The sequence below is a fragment of the Rattus norvegicus genome, chromosome 7 (assembly GCF_036323735.1).
Source record: "Rattus norvegicus strain BN/NHsdMcwi chromosome 7, GRCr8, whole genome shotgun sequence".
Lineage (NCBI taxonomy): Eukaryota > Metazoa > Chordata > Mammalia > Rodentia > Muridae > Rattus > Rattus norvegicus.
Window position 1 is genome coordinate 114,783,290 of NC_086025.1, and position 15,940 is coordinate 114,799,229.

General features: G+C 39.6%; 1 protein-coding gene across 2 annotated transcripts in view; it reads right to left on the reverse strand.

The window, feature by feature from the left end:
• St13 (ST13, Hsp70 interacting protein) overlaps positions 1-15,940 on the reverse strand; it is a 36,120-nt gene that overhangs the window by 13,532 nt on the left and 6,648 nt on the right. For both annotated transcript variants that reach the window (XM_063264299.1, NM_031122.2), the window contains exons 2-7: positions 15,284-15,341; positions 13,145-13,217; positions 12,109-12,179; positions 5,411-5,477; positions 698-782; positions 479-589 (exon numbers count right to left, since the gene is read on the reverse strand). In XM_063264299.1, coding sequence (XP_063120369.1) covers positions 479-589; positions 698-782; positions 5,411-5,477; positions 12,109-12,179; positions 13,145-13,217; positions 15,284-15,341 — 465 coding nt within the window. The remainder of the gene's footprint in view (positions 1-478; positions 590-697; positions 783-5,410; positions 5,478-12,108; positions 12,180-13,144; positions 13,218-15,283; positions 15,342-15,940) is intronic.

Here is a 15,940-nt window from a genome sequence, read left to right on the forward strand (position 1 = left end):
AAATAAAAGCACTTAGGTAAAATCTGAAAAAGGCATATTAAAATAGATTTTAAATTAAGTTTTGAAAAACCTCTTAAACTTGACTACTTTGTGCCTCTGTGTGTGTGTGTGTGTGTGTGTGTGTGTGTGTGTGTGTGTGTGTTTGTGTGTATACAGTCTCAAGAACCATTTCTCAGGTGCAGTCAATCAACCTGTTTCTGGATGCTGCCCTATAATTCACCATAGATGTTAGAAACTCACTGATCTGTTTCCAGCCTCCATAGCACCACCCCCAGCAATTGGTAATACATTAAGGCAGGGTTTTTCTCTGTTGTCTTGGGCTCTCTAGACTCCAGGCTGGTCTCAAACTAACAGAGATCTGCCTGTCCAACGCTGCTGGGATTAAAGGTGTGTGCCACCACTACCTGGCCATACCAGTGTTTTACTCCTGGGTTCTACCGGTCAAACTCAGCTTTCTCAGCAGTATTTGTTCATTTACCTGTGCGCTTTCCCTCTCCATTTGTATGGCTGAGCTGAATCAGGGTTTATTTCAATAGCTCTGTCACAGTCTCGGATGGCAGCATTTGGCTTCTGTAATTTGACGAAAACACTAAAAAATAAAATAAAATAAAAATAGTAATTATTAAGAAAAACTTCATTTCAAACAATAAAACCTTTGAGATTTATACAAAAGAAACGTGTACTTCAGTGTTCTTACCTGGCTCTCTTGGCATACAGAATGGCCAAGCGAGGGTTTAGCTTGATGGCGTCTGTGAACAAGTCAATGGCTTTCTGGAGCTCACCTGAAGTGAAATTAAACTTACTAAGAAACTGTCCAGAAGACAAAGATTTAATAAAATACTTTGACTTCTCTAATTAAGACTTATCACTTCTCAGTCTACTTCATAGGAGACATGGCGCAGTGACAGTGCTTCCCACCAAGCATGGTCAGTAGCCAGCATGTTAACATTTTTAAATAAAGGGCTAGAGAGGTTCCTCAGTGGGTAAAAGCACTGACTACTATTCCAGAAGTCCCAGGTCCACCTTCCAGCACCCATACACTGGCTCACAACCAACCATCTATAACCCAATGTCTATAACCCAAGTTCCAGCTCTTATGCCTTCTCGCCTCCATGGCAATAGGCATACAACAAGTACACGTTGGCAAAGTACCCATAAACATAAAAAATTTAAAAGTATTTAAAAAAAAAAGATAAAGCAATATGATGCACATCTGTAAACCAGCACCCAAGCAGCAAAAATCCGAGAACTGAACATTAGAGGCAATCCTCAGCCTAGGCTACACACACAATTAGTCCTAGGAAATCTGGACTATGGCCCCACCCCTAAAAACCACTTGGTAAGAGAATGAACTTCTGAAAGCTGTCCACGTACCTCTACACGTACACTGTGTGTGTACCCTACCACCAAGCAAAAGGTAAATAAACAAGAGCTGCGACAATAGCTAGGAATCTTATTTCTCTTACAGAATACCCAGTACCCACAAGGTAACTTACAACCATTTGTAACCAGTTCCAGGAGATCTGATGTTCTGTTCTGACCTACAAGGATCATACATGCATGCAGGCAAAAACACTCACACACTTAAGAAATAAACCTTTTAAAAATCTAAAACATAGCCAGGGAGTGGTGGCACACGGTGTTTTCTAGCACTTGTTGATAGGCAGAGGCAGGTGGATCTCTAAGTTTGAGGCCAGCCTAGTCTACAGAGTGAGTTCCAGGACAGCCAGAGCTACACATGGAAACCCTGCCTTGAAAAACTTAAAAACAAATGTAGATTGATGTTATGGGACTCAGTTTTACTTGACAGACTAAGCTTAAAGAGGATAAAGTGTCAAAACTAATTTCACAGGATATGAAAACTACAGTTTTCTCTTTTTGAGAAATACTGTTTAAAGGAACAAAAATAGAGACATTTAAGCCAATAAGAAATTAAGCTTCTTTCACAGTTACCATTATTTATCTGTCTCTCTCTGTGTTTGTATAAATGTATGTGAACATGTTAGAGAGTGCCCACAAAGGGCAGAAGATGATATTTGATCCCTTAGAGCTGGACTTATGTATGGGCTTCTGTGCGCTACTGAATATGGATACTAGGATCCTAATTCCAGCCCTTGTAACAGAGTGGGTAGCAAGCATTCTTAATCATTGAGCCATCTCTCCAGCCCCATATTCTTAGCTTTTTATATTTAAAAAAAAAAATCACATTCATCTATTCTTATTTGTATATGCATATATGCAGAAATCAGGGCAACTTTCAGAAGTTTATCTCCTTCCAGCATATGAGTCCCAGGGATTAAACTCAACTTGTCAGGCTTGGTAGCAAGCACTCTAGTTGGCCCAAAGCTTTATTTAAAAAAAGTAAAATAAAAAATTAGTCCTTTTAAGAGAAGCTAAACAAAAACAAAACAAAAAAGTCCATTGCATATCCCAGTTTAATTTACAAGGTAAGACACCTACAGAATTTAAAAATAAATATCAAATTTTGTTGAGAAAAGTATTTACCCAATTTACCAATGAATGTAAGATTTCAACAGGATTTACAAAAACAAGCACCCCCCCCCACCCCCGTCTTATTTGAGAAGGTACATTTCTGCAAGTTCAATGCCAGCCTGGTCTACCTAATGATAGACAGGACTACATAATGAAACTATTGCAAAAATACCAAAAACAACCTCCCAAAAAGCCTTATTAGTGCTACTATATAAATGTTACACAAGCAATTCTTTTTGGTAACAAAGATATCCATGTTCAAAACTAAAATTTTATCCTCAATACCAGGACTCAAACTTAGGGCTTTGCATAACTCCACACAAATGCTCTACTACTCCAGCACCCAAAAAATAGTTAATTCCCACTCCATATCCAAATCTATTTTCCAACCCCATCTCCCTGAACAAACTAACTACAAAGCAGTACAAGGGAGGCTTTTCTTTTTATTCCTGAGGAGGATGGGATACACTAACAGAGGTCAAGAAACAACCTGAGTGAGTGGGGTTTTTTTTCCTACTTTGTGGGTTCAGGTCAACAGAACTAGTAGCAACACTATTATGGCCCATACCCACTGAGCCATCTCACTCACTGGCTGCTGGTAAAGACTTTAATGAAATAACATATCTGTGTGTGTGTGTGTGGTGTGTACATATATATATATATATATATATATATATATATATATATATATATACACATATACATATATATAATTTATATATGTGTATATATACACATATTATATATACATATATGTTCTATATATTAACACATATATATTACAAGACTGCAAGTATGTGTAACTTCAAACAGGCAAACAGCCACTTAAGTAGCAGGAAAATTAAAATTAGTATGAAAAAGGACTAAGACAGTGGCTGTGAAAATGAGTTTGAATTCAAAGTGAAATTGGTGAATAACTTTATGGGAAGTAATAAAGCACAAGCAAAAAACAGTCTAAGGCAGTAAAAATGTGACTAGAATTAAAAAAAAAAAAAAGGTTTCCAGGGCGACCTGGCAAGATGATAAAAGCAGTTTGGTTAACAAGGGAAAGAGAGAATTAACTACACAAAGCTTGTCTAGATATCCATGTACAAAGATGTGGGCTCAATTATACAATCTTACAGACTAAGACCATCAACTCCGTCCCACTGCAGGGTGTGTGGGTGAGTATGCATGTCGAGGGAACAAGATAATAACACAGCTGTCTATGGTGGGACATGCCATAATCAATATTACAATCCCAGTAATGAAGTGACTGAGAGGATAGGAGCACAACGGGAGGCTTGCCTAAACTATATCATAAGGACAATCTCTAAAAGACGGAAACAAACAAAATCTAAAATATAGGTATTTATAGAGTCTAGTCACAATAGGTAGGAACAGCACGATAAACCTTCAAATGTTATATAAAGTACTGGCCCTTAAGGAAACAACAGTAACCCGAGCTCTTGGCTGTGAAGGTAGAACATGACTTTAATATCAGCACTTAGGAGGCAGAGGAAAGAGGATCTCTAAGTTCTAGGCCAGCCTGGTCTACATAGTGAGTTCCAAGCCAATTAGAGCTACATAGTAAGACTGTGTCTCAAAAAAAAATAAAATAAAAAGGACATCTATAAAGGCCAAAAAAGCAATCAAACCTTCAAAACATGAAGGCAACTACAGAATGCAAAGAACAAGCAGACAACAAGGACTTAAACCAAGAAAAAGGTACAACGAGCTAGGGAAAGGTGCCTGAACCCCCAGCACTCCTGAGCCTGCAGAGGAAGAGCTTGATTTCAAAGCTAGCCTTGGTTACAGAGTAGAAGTTCTAAGCCAGCTTTACCATATACAGAGACTACCACTTTCCACCCCCACTGTACCCACACCGCCCGCAAGTCAAGTAGCCAATATGGAACAACACTGTTAAAACTCATCCTCAAATAAAACTTTAGTCATCTTCTAAATCAAGTGCAAATGTGCACCCGTATATGACTATGAGTGACAGCCATCCAAGTTATAAAGCAGGCTCCATCCAATGTTATACATAATAGTCACAACAGTCCTAACTTTATGATCACTTGATCTGTAATTACATAATTGATATTAATGTTGGTAGTTTTTTAATTACATTCTTAGGGGCTTGAGAGTTGGCTCAGTGCTTACAACCACTGGTTGCTTTTCCAAAACAAACAAACAAACAAACAAACAAACAAACAAACCCAAGTTTCATTATCAGTACCCACGCGGCAGCTCACATCCCCTGTAACTCCAGTTCCAGGCAATCAGATAGCCTCCCTTCTGGCTTCTACAGGCACCAGGCACATACATGGTACACACACAATATGCATCCAGACACAACACTCAAACATAAAAAACATTTAATTTTATTTTTGGCAAGGGTGGGAGGGAGTGTGCCAGAGGACAACCTGTAGAAGTTGGTTTTCTCCTCCCACCATGGGGGATCAAACTCAGGCCGACTAGACTTGGTATGAGTCCTTTTACATGCTAAGCCATCTTTCTGCCACCAACAGCAAGTTTTGAAGACCTAAGATGGAGGGACTCTATTCCCATTCTAACAAGTGTTTGGCCTACAAACACCACTTATCAAAAGTATCACTATGTCACAAGTTAGGGATTACCAAGATATTTAAAAAAAAAAAAAAAAACACTCCTTTCATCTTTTTAAGGGTGCTTCTGAGCAGAGGAAGGCCATGACAGATGAAGAGAGAGGCCCAGTCAGACTTGTCCATGCTAAGGTAATGTCACTGAATAATTTTAGCCTATGCCATGAGGAAGGTGGTGGCCGGACTGTAGGATCCTAACATCTTCAGTGTGGTGAGATGACAAACTCCATCCCCCTTCACGTTACACTATAAACAGACACTGCAGTAGGAGAGAACCTACTTTACAGAAATACAGTAAGAAGAGCTCTACTCACCATCATTTAGAGCGTCGATGGCAGCCCCCTTCTTTTCATTTGCTTCATCCATCATCGCCTCAGTTATCTAACAGGAAACTAGAAGTTAGCTCAGAGGAAGTGGAGCAAGCATGAGAACAAAGTAATGTGGACTGTCTCACGGTGAGAGTCACTATCCATACACTCATGCACTTACCTCTCTAGTAGTGAAAACCTACAGAGAATGGGGTTAACCTTTTATACTGAACAGACTGCACACTGTGCCTTAAATGTGACTTTTGTTTTGCTTCCTTCCAATCACCTTTTCCCATTCACAGGAACTACCCATAAAAATTAAGTCTCTCCATAAAAAGTGAACTAGTGCCTTTCATACTTCAATCATAGATTGAAGTCTTATTCCTTTATTCCCATAAAAATCTTGTGAGTACCTACCCTAGTTATAAGCACAAATACCAAGAACAATGCTGGCAGTACAAAGATTAACAAGAACATACGCTAAACATTCTAAAGTCAAATGTTTGGCGGTAACTTTAACCACATCCACTTTAACACCTCTACAGTATGAAATACCTGCAGGTGCTGATTAAGAAAATGATCTCTGCTGAACATTAAAAGCACACCTTTAATTCCAGTACTCAGAAGGCAGAAGAAGCAGGAGAATCTGAGTTCAAGGCCAGCCTAGGCTACATGATGAGTTCCAAGACTAACAGAGCTATAAATAAGATAGTAAGACCTGTATTGGTGGTAGTGGTAGAGCACGAGGGGGCGGCAGAAATTATTTGCTACATCTACAAGCAGAAAGAAAAGCTAGCTATCTTTATATCTAACTAGAAAATTCAAAGAACTGACAAGTTACTCAATCTAGAAAACAAAAACACTAAGTAAACCAGTTAGGGCAGCACATACCTTTAATATCAGTATTTAGGAGGTAGAGGCAGAGGCTAAAGGATTGCTCAACATCCAAGGCCAGTCTGGTTTCCTGAATAAGACCCAAGTGATACAAAAAACAAGCAAACTGACGTTCTTGCACAACACACACACACAAAACCTGCATGAAGCAGAAACCACGCCTATAACACAATTTCTAAGACCACACAAGACTTCCACAAACAAATAAACTTCCAAGAAAATTGTATGTCCCATATATAAAAATGGCTAGGTCTGTACAGCACTGGTACACACAAAATAAAGAAAACGTGGTACTTGTCTCTGAGTTTGACTTATTTCACTTACTAGGATTTTTAAGTGGACCTATTTTCCAGCAAACAGTACAGTTTCATGCTTCTTTTTAGTTTAGTAAAAATCCACTGTGTATATACACGCTATTTACCTCCACGATAGTCTGAAGCCACAAGGCTCCCACAGGGTCCTTTATCTGCATGCCAACACTAAATTTACAAACCAGGGAGGATTAGAAGGTGTGTCCATGTTGGAGTTGATGCAGCCTTGTTGGAGGTGTTACTCAGAGTGGCCTCTGAAATTTCAAAAGCCCATGCCAAGTTCATTGCCTCTCTCTGCCTGCTACCTATGGCTCAGAAGGTAAAGCTCTCAGCTACTAACTACTCCAGCAGCCTGTCCCTGCTATGATAATAATGAACTAATCCCTTAAAACTAGAAACAAGCCTCCAATTAAATGCTTTCTCTTCTAAGGGCTGCCTTGATCATGGTGTCTCATCAGTAGAACATTCCACTCACCTGTTGACAGGCAACAAGCCCCCTAACGTGACTATGGTGAATAGTGCTGCAAGAGACATGTGTGCTATCCAAGTGTGCCTGTCAAATGCTGACCTACATGTTTGTATTCTAGAGGGGAACGGAGAAGGGAGTCAAAGAGCATGATATATGTCAATCTTTATTAGGAAATAAATGAAAAAGGACAAATACTCTAATTTGATCAGTATACATATTTATTGAAATTAGCATGCTTAAATTTTATACTAAATAGAAAAATAAATCTGTTAGATCTGTATTATGTCAACTGTATTCACTGAAATATTCTGATACGCTTCTAAGTTATCAATTAATTCAAAGCCAAGAAAAATTCATTTGGCAAATTAAAAAAAAAATTTTTTTTAAGATTTATTTATTCATTTATTATTATTAAGTACACTGTAGCTGTCTTCAGATATACCAGAAGAGGGCATCAGATCTCTTTACAGATGGTTGTGAGCCACCATGTGGTTGCTGGGAATTGAACTCAGGACCTCTGGAAGAGCAGTCGGGTGCTCTTAACCGCTGAGCCATCTCTCCAGCCCAAAAAAAAATTTTTTAAAACAATCAGAAATTGTTCAAATAACAGCAGGCCCCATACAAGTCCAAGGTAATTTTTAGAAATTAACGGGCTAGAGTTGGGGATTTAGCTCAGTGGTAGAGCGCTTGCCTAGCAAGCACAAGGCCCTGGGTTCAGTCCCCAGCTCCGAAAAAAAGAAAAAAAGAAAAAAGAAATTAACGGGCTGAAGAGCATGATAAGGGCACTGACTGTGGGGTTGGGGATTTAGCTCAGTGGTAGAGCGCTTGCCTAGCAACCGCAAGGTTCGGTCCCCAGCTCCGAAAAAAAAGGAAAAAAAAAAGAACACTGACTGCTCTTCCTAAGGTCCAGAGTTCAATTCCCAGCAACCACATGGTAGCTCACAACCATCTGTAATGGGATCTGATGCTCTCTTCCAGTGTGTCTGAAGACAGCTACAGTGTACTTATATAAAATAAATAAATAAATCTTTTTAAAAAAATTAACAAAAAAATTTTAAAATCTAAGCTGGGCGGTGGTGGTACATGCCTTTAATCTCAGCACTCGGGAGGCAGAGAAAGACAGGTGGATCTCTTGTAAGTTCCAGGCCTCGTGTCTACAGAGTGGGTTCCAGGGTAGCCAGGGCTAAACAGAGAAAGCCTGTCTCGAAAAAAAAAACAAAAACAAACAAACAAGAAAACCCAGAGTAAACGTAGGCTGCAATCCAGGGTAGGCAATTATTCAATCTACATTCACCTTTGTAGCAAAGGTCAAACCTGAGGTCTTGGTATTTTGTTTTTGAAGATAATGCAGAGCACCACCCACAAAGAATACATTCAGAGAAAGACAATGCAGGTGGGTCAACCAGACACAACTTCAAATGAATTTCAACTTGAATATCTACAACTGACCGGGGTAAGCAGAACCTAAACCTCCTTCACAGGGACAGTAAAGTAGAGGTGGAGAGACAAGTAGTCCTGAAAATCCACAACTGGGCTGCTGTCTCAGCAGGCAGAGGAGCTTGCCACCTGGCCAGACAGGAGTCTCAACTCCAGGACACGTATGGTCAAAGGGCTTCCACAAGACTGACCTCCAAGAACACACTTACAAAATAAAATATTAAAAGCAATGTTTTGTAAAAAAAAAAAAAAAAAAAAGCCAAAACCATAAAGCCATTTGAATTCCATATTACCAATGTCAACAAAAGCTATCCTGAGAACTGACAGCCTCAACTCAACTCAGAGCTTTGATGGAAGCAAATACATTCTTTCTGGGAAAAACACACCATCTACTCCGACCTTGAAAATTGTCCACAGGAACAATTCCAAAGAACTTGTGGTCAAAATACTACACAGAAGCAAGGTACAGTGTGCAATTTGGTAATGCTAACACTCCACGAGGGCTTTCTGAGTTTGAATCTACCGTGGTTCAAAAAGATAGACCTTACTGCACAAAATCTTTTTTTTTTTTTCCAGAGCTGGGGACCGAACCCAGGGCCTTGCGCTTGCTAGGCAAGCGCTCTATCACTGAGCTAAATCCCCAATCCCTGCACAAAATCTTAAAATTAATTTATGTATTAAGACATAAATAACCAAGAACTCTAAGAATCAACATGAAAGTATCAAGATAAGACCAAACAATGAGATGCAAAGGTAGTGAGAGAGATGCGACACAGCTGTCCCTGGCCAGCAGTGACAAGGGAGGACAGAGGCGCACATCCAGTCATGATTCCAGAGAAGAGTACAGCAGTGAATGAAGCACTACTTACCATAAAGAATCATGTAAAATGTTCTAGAACTGAAGAAGGTTTAGCTAATCTTACATTAATGTTAACCTTAAAATGACAGTGAATACCAGGTAGAAGAGGGAAAGAGAAACTACTACAAACATCAGTCAACACTGTGTACCTTTTTGGGATTCTTTTGTTTTTGTTTTTTGTAAATGATGACCCAAAGTACTTAACAAAACCACATGGAATTTAGGGGGTAGAAATGTTAAGAACACTACTGAAGGCTGGGCTGTGGTAGCCCAAAGCCTCTAATTGGGAGGCACAAGCAGGAGGATCTCTGTAAGTAGTTGAAGGCCAGCTTAGTCTACAGAGCAAACTCCTGTATAGAGAAACAAAAACCCAAAACAAAACCAACAAAAATTAAAAAAAGAAAGCTGTTGAGGAGTTAGAAAGATGGCTCAGTTAAGAGCACTGGCTGCTCTTCCAGAGGACCTGGGTTCAATTCCCAGCACCCAGGGGGCAGCTCACAATTCTCTGTAATTTTAGTTCCAGGGGATTCAATACCCTCACAGATACATATGCAAGCAAGACACCAATGCAAATAAATAAAAATCATTAAAAATTAGGGGCTGGGGATTTAGCTCAGTGGTAGAGTGCTTACCTAGGAAGCGCAAGGCCCTGGGTTCGGTCCCCAGCTCCGAAAAAAAGAACCAAAAAAAAAAAAAAAAAAACACTATTGAGGGGCCTGGAGAGATTGGTCAGAGGTTAAGAGCACGCTGGCTACTCTCCCAGGGGTCCTAAATTCAATTCCCAGCAACCACATGGTGGCCTATAACTATCTGTGAGATTTGGTGCCCTCTACTGGTGTGCAGGCATACCTGCAGGTAGAACTATATACACATATGTACATACACAATAAATAAATCTTTAAAAAAATTATTGAGGGGCTGGAGAGATGGCTCAGCGGTTAAGAGCACTGACTGCTCTTCCAGAGGTCCTGAGTTCAATTCCCAGCAACCACATGGTGGCTCACAACCATCTGTAATGGTATCCGATCCCCTCTCCTGGTGTGTCTGAAGACAGCGACAGTGTACCCACATACTTGAAATAAATGAATAAATCTTAAAAAAAAAATTGAAAGGCATTTTAAAAGCTTAATATTAGATAATACATTCACGAATGACCTCAGTAAGAGGTATTCTTTCCCCAATGTGACTTTAATGCAACTCTAATCAAATCTCCCTATCCCCTCTTTCTCACCTCCCACACCCCTGTGAGGGAGATGGAGGGAGAAGGGAAAAAGAGACCAGAGACTGTGAAAGAAAATAACTAAGATGGGACCCTGACAATCTAATTCTAAAATTCATTTGAAAAACAAAACAGAAAGAACAGCTAAAATATTCATCATTTTATGGGTCCTTGTCCTGGCAGATAACAAGACCTAGTACACAGCTTCGTAAGAAAATGTGGCATTAGTACAAAGTGAGCAATTAAGACACAGAACAAGAGAGTCCCCAGAGGGCCACACACAGTAAACAGTAAGTCAGCCCTGATGGAACAAACTTCAGTAAAGGTTCTGCTGAGTAAATTAACAAAAGGCAAATAAAGTTTTAGTGGTATATGCCAGTGAAACCAGCACGTGAGAGGCTGAAGCTGTAAGACCTTGTTTGAAGACAGTATGGGCGGGCGGGCACGCGGGCACGCGGGCACGCACGCACGCACGCACGCACGCACGCACACACACACACTCTCTCTCTCTCTCCCTCTCTCTCTCTCTCAGAAGGAGGGGGCTAAGATATAGATGGTCTGAGTACAATTAAGCCCTGGATTTCATCCCATAAAATTGGGCATGAATTTGCAAGACCTGTATTTGGAGAGCTAAGGCAGAAATTTTCAAATCAGCCTGAGCTAAGAGACCCTATCATTAAAAAGAGGTAGAAATAGGATAGAGACATAAAAGACAACTTAAGAATAAAATTGAAAAAAGGTCTGAACAGCATTATGCAAATGCCCACTGATGACCAAAATAGATGAGAATATATTCAACTATATTGGAAGTCAGGAAAATATAAGCTCAAAGTTCCAAAAATAGACTGCCTCACACACGATTAGCAAAGATGACTCTGAGGATACCCAGTGCTGAAGGTCCAAGTCTTAAGCTGCAGTCATTACATTACTGTTTATGAACAACTTTCCTTGGCAAACACCATTTGAGACATTTTAAGACACACTGTGACCTTCTGGAAGGCCACTAATCATTCCTAATTGAAACTGTATTCTACATTTCCTTCCCAAGTACCAGTTTTCATCTCTTTGAGGAAAGGCTCCTTGTGACAAAAGCATTTGGAAAATAATGTGCCACTAGATATTCCACAAAATAAACCACTAAACCAGGTATGGTGGCACACGCCTTTAATCTCAGTACTTGGAAAGCAAAGGCAAGTAGATTCAAGCACAACCAGGGCTACAGAGAAACCCTGTCTTGGAAAAAAAACAAAATCATCTCAGAGAAAAGGCAGTCCTAACTGTAGGTATATATTTTAGGAGAACAATCTTAGTCAAATTGAAGTTTAAAGAGAAGTAAAACAAAATACAAGACTTTTAGAGATTATAATTAAAGATATTTTACAAATATTTTAGTAGGATTATAAAATGTGTCATAAGTCAAAGGAAGATTTATCATAAACGCACATCTTGGGATAACTCCAAAATAATCCCAACACCAAGGAACGTCATTTTCCTAAAATAAGTCACTAAATTTACCTCTGCATTTTCATCTCCCATTTCCTGAGGAGCATCAGTGTCTGCTTCAATTACACCTTCATTGTCAATTTCTGCAAGTTTAAAACCAGAGATTAAAACCTAAATGACAAGTGTGGTATAGTTAATAGTCACTGGCTTGGAACTGTCAAAGTGAGATGAACGGGTCTGCGTGGAGCGGAGGACTAAGCAATACCTAGTAAGATGGGGTTACAGGATGTCTCAAGAAGAAAATGAGCTACTTGCCAGTACAATTGTGTAAGCTAGGTTCACCTGAACTCTGACACATTATAAACCACTTCTCTGCAAAAGATAACTACTAATAGCTATCTGTAGGTAAGCTGGAGAGATGGTAACTCCAGTGTCAAGGGGATCTAATAACCTCTTCTGGCTTCTGAGAGCACCATGTAAGCGTTTTATGTGGTGTATAGGTACACACGTACATTCCTGTACACAGCAAATAAAAATTAAAAAACAAAACTACTACTTAAAACTGTTGGTCAAATCAGAGAGCTATTGTAGTGATAAAGATAGTTATGTGCACAATGTTGTACATAAAACACACCACTGATTTGGTCAGTCTCCAAAATTCCCTTAGGAAAGATTTGGGGGTCAGAAAGATGACTCAGTGGGTCGAGTGCTTGCTCAAAAGCCTGAACTCCATAAGGTAGGAGAAAACTAACTCCAAAGAGTTGTCCTTTTAACCTCCACAAAACCTTCCCCATAAACTTCTCTAATAATTTTTCCAGATAGACAACAGTAAAAATTTAGAGAATAAATGTAAATGACAAAATACTATTTCATTTTAATATAATTAACTTAAAAATCAGGTGTACACAAACTCTGTAAAACACAGGCACACCACTGATACAGGAAGTCTGTAGTTCAGTATTATAACCAGACCAGTAAGTAAAACCAGCCACCTACTACTCAGGAGGCTGAGGCAGGAGGACTGCCTCAAATTCAAGGCTACGTGTTCCACAGTTCCAGGCCATCCTGGGCTACAAACAAACGTCACACTACACCACCACGGGCTCACCTAGATCGCTCTCCTCACTCGATGGCTCCTCTGTCTTTATGTTGTCCTCTGTCGTCTTGTCTCTTTTTTCTTCCTAGCAGAAGAAAATTAGACAGTGTTGTCAGCACTTAAATATGTAACATATCTTATGTGTTTGTGTCTGTACACACAACACACACAATGTATATCTTACCCGAATACACTATATGTAAGTTGTTAATACCCTTCTTTTACTTCTCATTTCTAATTAACTGTAGGTCTTACACCATCCAAACCTTTAAGAATTTAAACTGTCAGGTTTTTTTGTTTGTTTTAAAGCAAATACAATTCATATACTACATACTACAGCACATTCTTCATAGGCACTGCACCCTGACTCTCCAAGATCTAACACCTTGGCTATACATGCAAATTCCTGCCTACAGCAGAGGCACTGAGGATCGAGGGCTTATGAAGCCAGATCATCTTACATATGACAGTTTCAGAAAACAAGAATACAAGAAAATAATATTTCATGCAAAATAAGTCAGACTATTCCTGACTGATGTTTAAAAAACTGAAAATAGTCAAGACAGTGGGCCTAGGAGTCTGATGTCAGTCTGGGCAGCAACATTAAGACTTATATGGAAGGGTGAACATTTTCAGAATGTGAGGGGTTTTTTGGTTTTGATTGGTTTTAGTTTTTTTCTCTTGACTCAGGCTCTCACAATGTAGTCAGCTGGCCTTGACCTCAGAGATCTACCTGCCTCTGCCTCCAAGTGGTAGGATTAAAAGCAAGTGCCACCACACTTGGGTTTGGTGTGTTTTAATGCCAAATGTCCTGAACTTCAGTTTTCAAGGGTTGCTCAGTTTGAGAACTGTAAAGAAAGCGTCTGTGGAATTGTACCACAAAGAAACTATGAAGACTTAGAAGAGCACATAATGGAGAGCAAATTTTCTTTCCACCCTTTAGAACCGCATAGTGTCTTCTCTATTCTCATACATTATGGATGAGGGATGAACTGGCACTGCCTTCCCCGGTTGGTGAGGCTATATATCCTACAAAATAGCACTGCCAGCCAACCTCATCTCTCATCCATTCAGTACTTCAGAAGTCATTAACTGTACTCTAAGGTTCCTTCCTCCATTCAATCTTAAAACACCAAAGTCAGACCAGGCATGGTAGGCATATGCATTTAATCTTGGCACTTAGTAGATCTCTTGAATTAAGAGACAACCTGGTCTACAAAAATTCCAGGTCAGCCAGAGACATACAGTAAAACTCTGTCTTAAAAAAACAAGGCAAGATGGCTCACAGGTAAAGAGGCACTTGCCACCAAGTCTTAAGACCTAAATTCAATTCCTGGGACCCACATAGTCAAAGGAGAGAGCCAACGTCTGCAAGTTGTCCTGTGACCTCCACAGACCCTGTGGCACATCACTCCCATCACTTTCCTACCCTCTCATAAATTTAAAAAGTAAAATTTCAAGCCAGGGGTAGTGGCAAAAGCCTTTAGTCCTAATACTCAGGAGACAGAAACAGGCAGATCTCTGTGAGTTTGGAGGCCAGTCTTGTCTGGCAGGTCAAGTTCTAGGACAGCCAGAGCTATTCAGAGAAACCGTGTCTTGAAAATTCAAACACCAACTCCCCACCCCGACAGAAAAGGCAAATTTTTCTCCTAAAAAGTTAAATGCCTAAGTTACCACCTTAATTCTAAAATACTTGTTAAGTCCTTAGCAAATATGCAAATTGTTGATATGTAGCACATACTTTTAGAATGTACACGCCCCCCCCCCATAGTCTCATATTTGAATGGTTAGGCACCAGGGAATGGCACTATTTGAAAAGACTAAGAGTATGGCCTTGTTGGAGGAACTGTGTCACTGGGAGTTGGTTTTGAGGTGTCAAAAGCTCAATCCAAGCCCTGTGTCTCTATCTACAAATCAGAATTTAGCTTTCAGTTGTTTGTGCCTGCCACCATACTTCCTGCCACAGTAATAATGGACTAACCCCCTGAAACTGCAAGCAAGCCCTCAATCAAGCCTCAATTAAATGCTCTAAGAATTGCCTAGGTAATGGTACCCCTTCACAGCAGCAGAACAGTGACTGACAGTCTCTGTATGTAGCCCCCATAGGTCTCAAAGATACAGTATCTTATCTTAAAATAAATTTAAACTTACCTTAGTGTTTTCTTCTGACTTCGCTTTATGAGTAGCAGGTGGTACTTTACCCCCCATGCTTAAAATAAGAAGAGATAGTTGTTTAGTCACTGTAAATCACTAGAAAGAGATAGTTGTTTAGAATAGTCACTGCAAATTCACTAGAAAGCAACAAAACCTAAAAAGGCCAACTGTTTCCAATAATCTTTCAAAGCTTAGAGGAGTACATTCTCAATTAATATGATCGCTTGGCTGTGAGTAAATTTTTTGTCACACTAGTTAATAAAACCTTTCTCCTGCCTCTTATAAGCCTAATAAACTTGTACTATAGCTCTTAGGTAGAGAAACCAATAAATAATGAAATGATAAATCATTCTCTAAGCCATTAGCTTAGAAAATAGAGAAGACTTAATCTGAAAGGCAGAATTTGAGGTTGACGTTTAACAAGAGTATGTCACTTGTGGGAAAGTGACTCCCTAGCATGGAGAAGCTACTGAATTCTTCACAAAGCCCTGCTTCCCAAGTAGTCCAGAACAATATGAAAATAACAAAACTTAAAAGTGAGAAGCCTACAGAAAGAATAAATTTACACACCAATAGCAGAATGCCCAAGTGGCTGATGGGTAAAATAAACGAGCAAAAATCCCATCTAGGGATTCACTAACGTGGAAGTGTCCT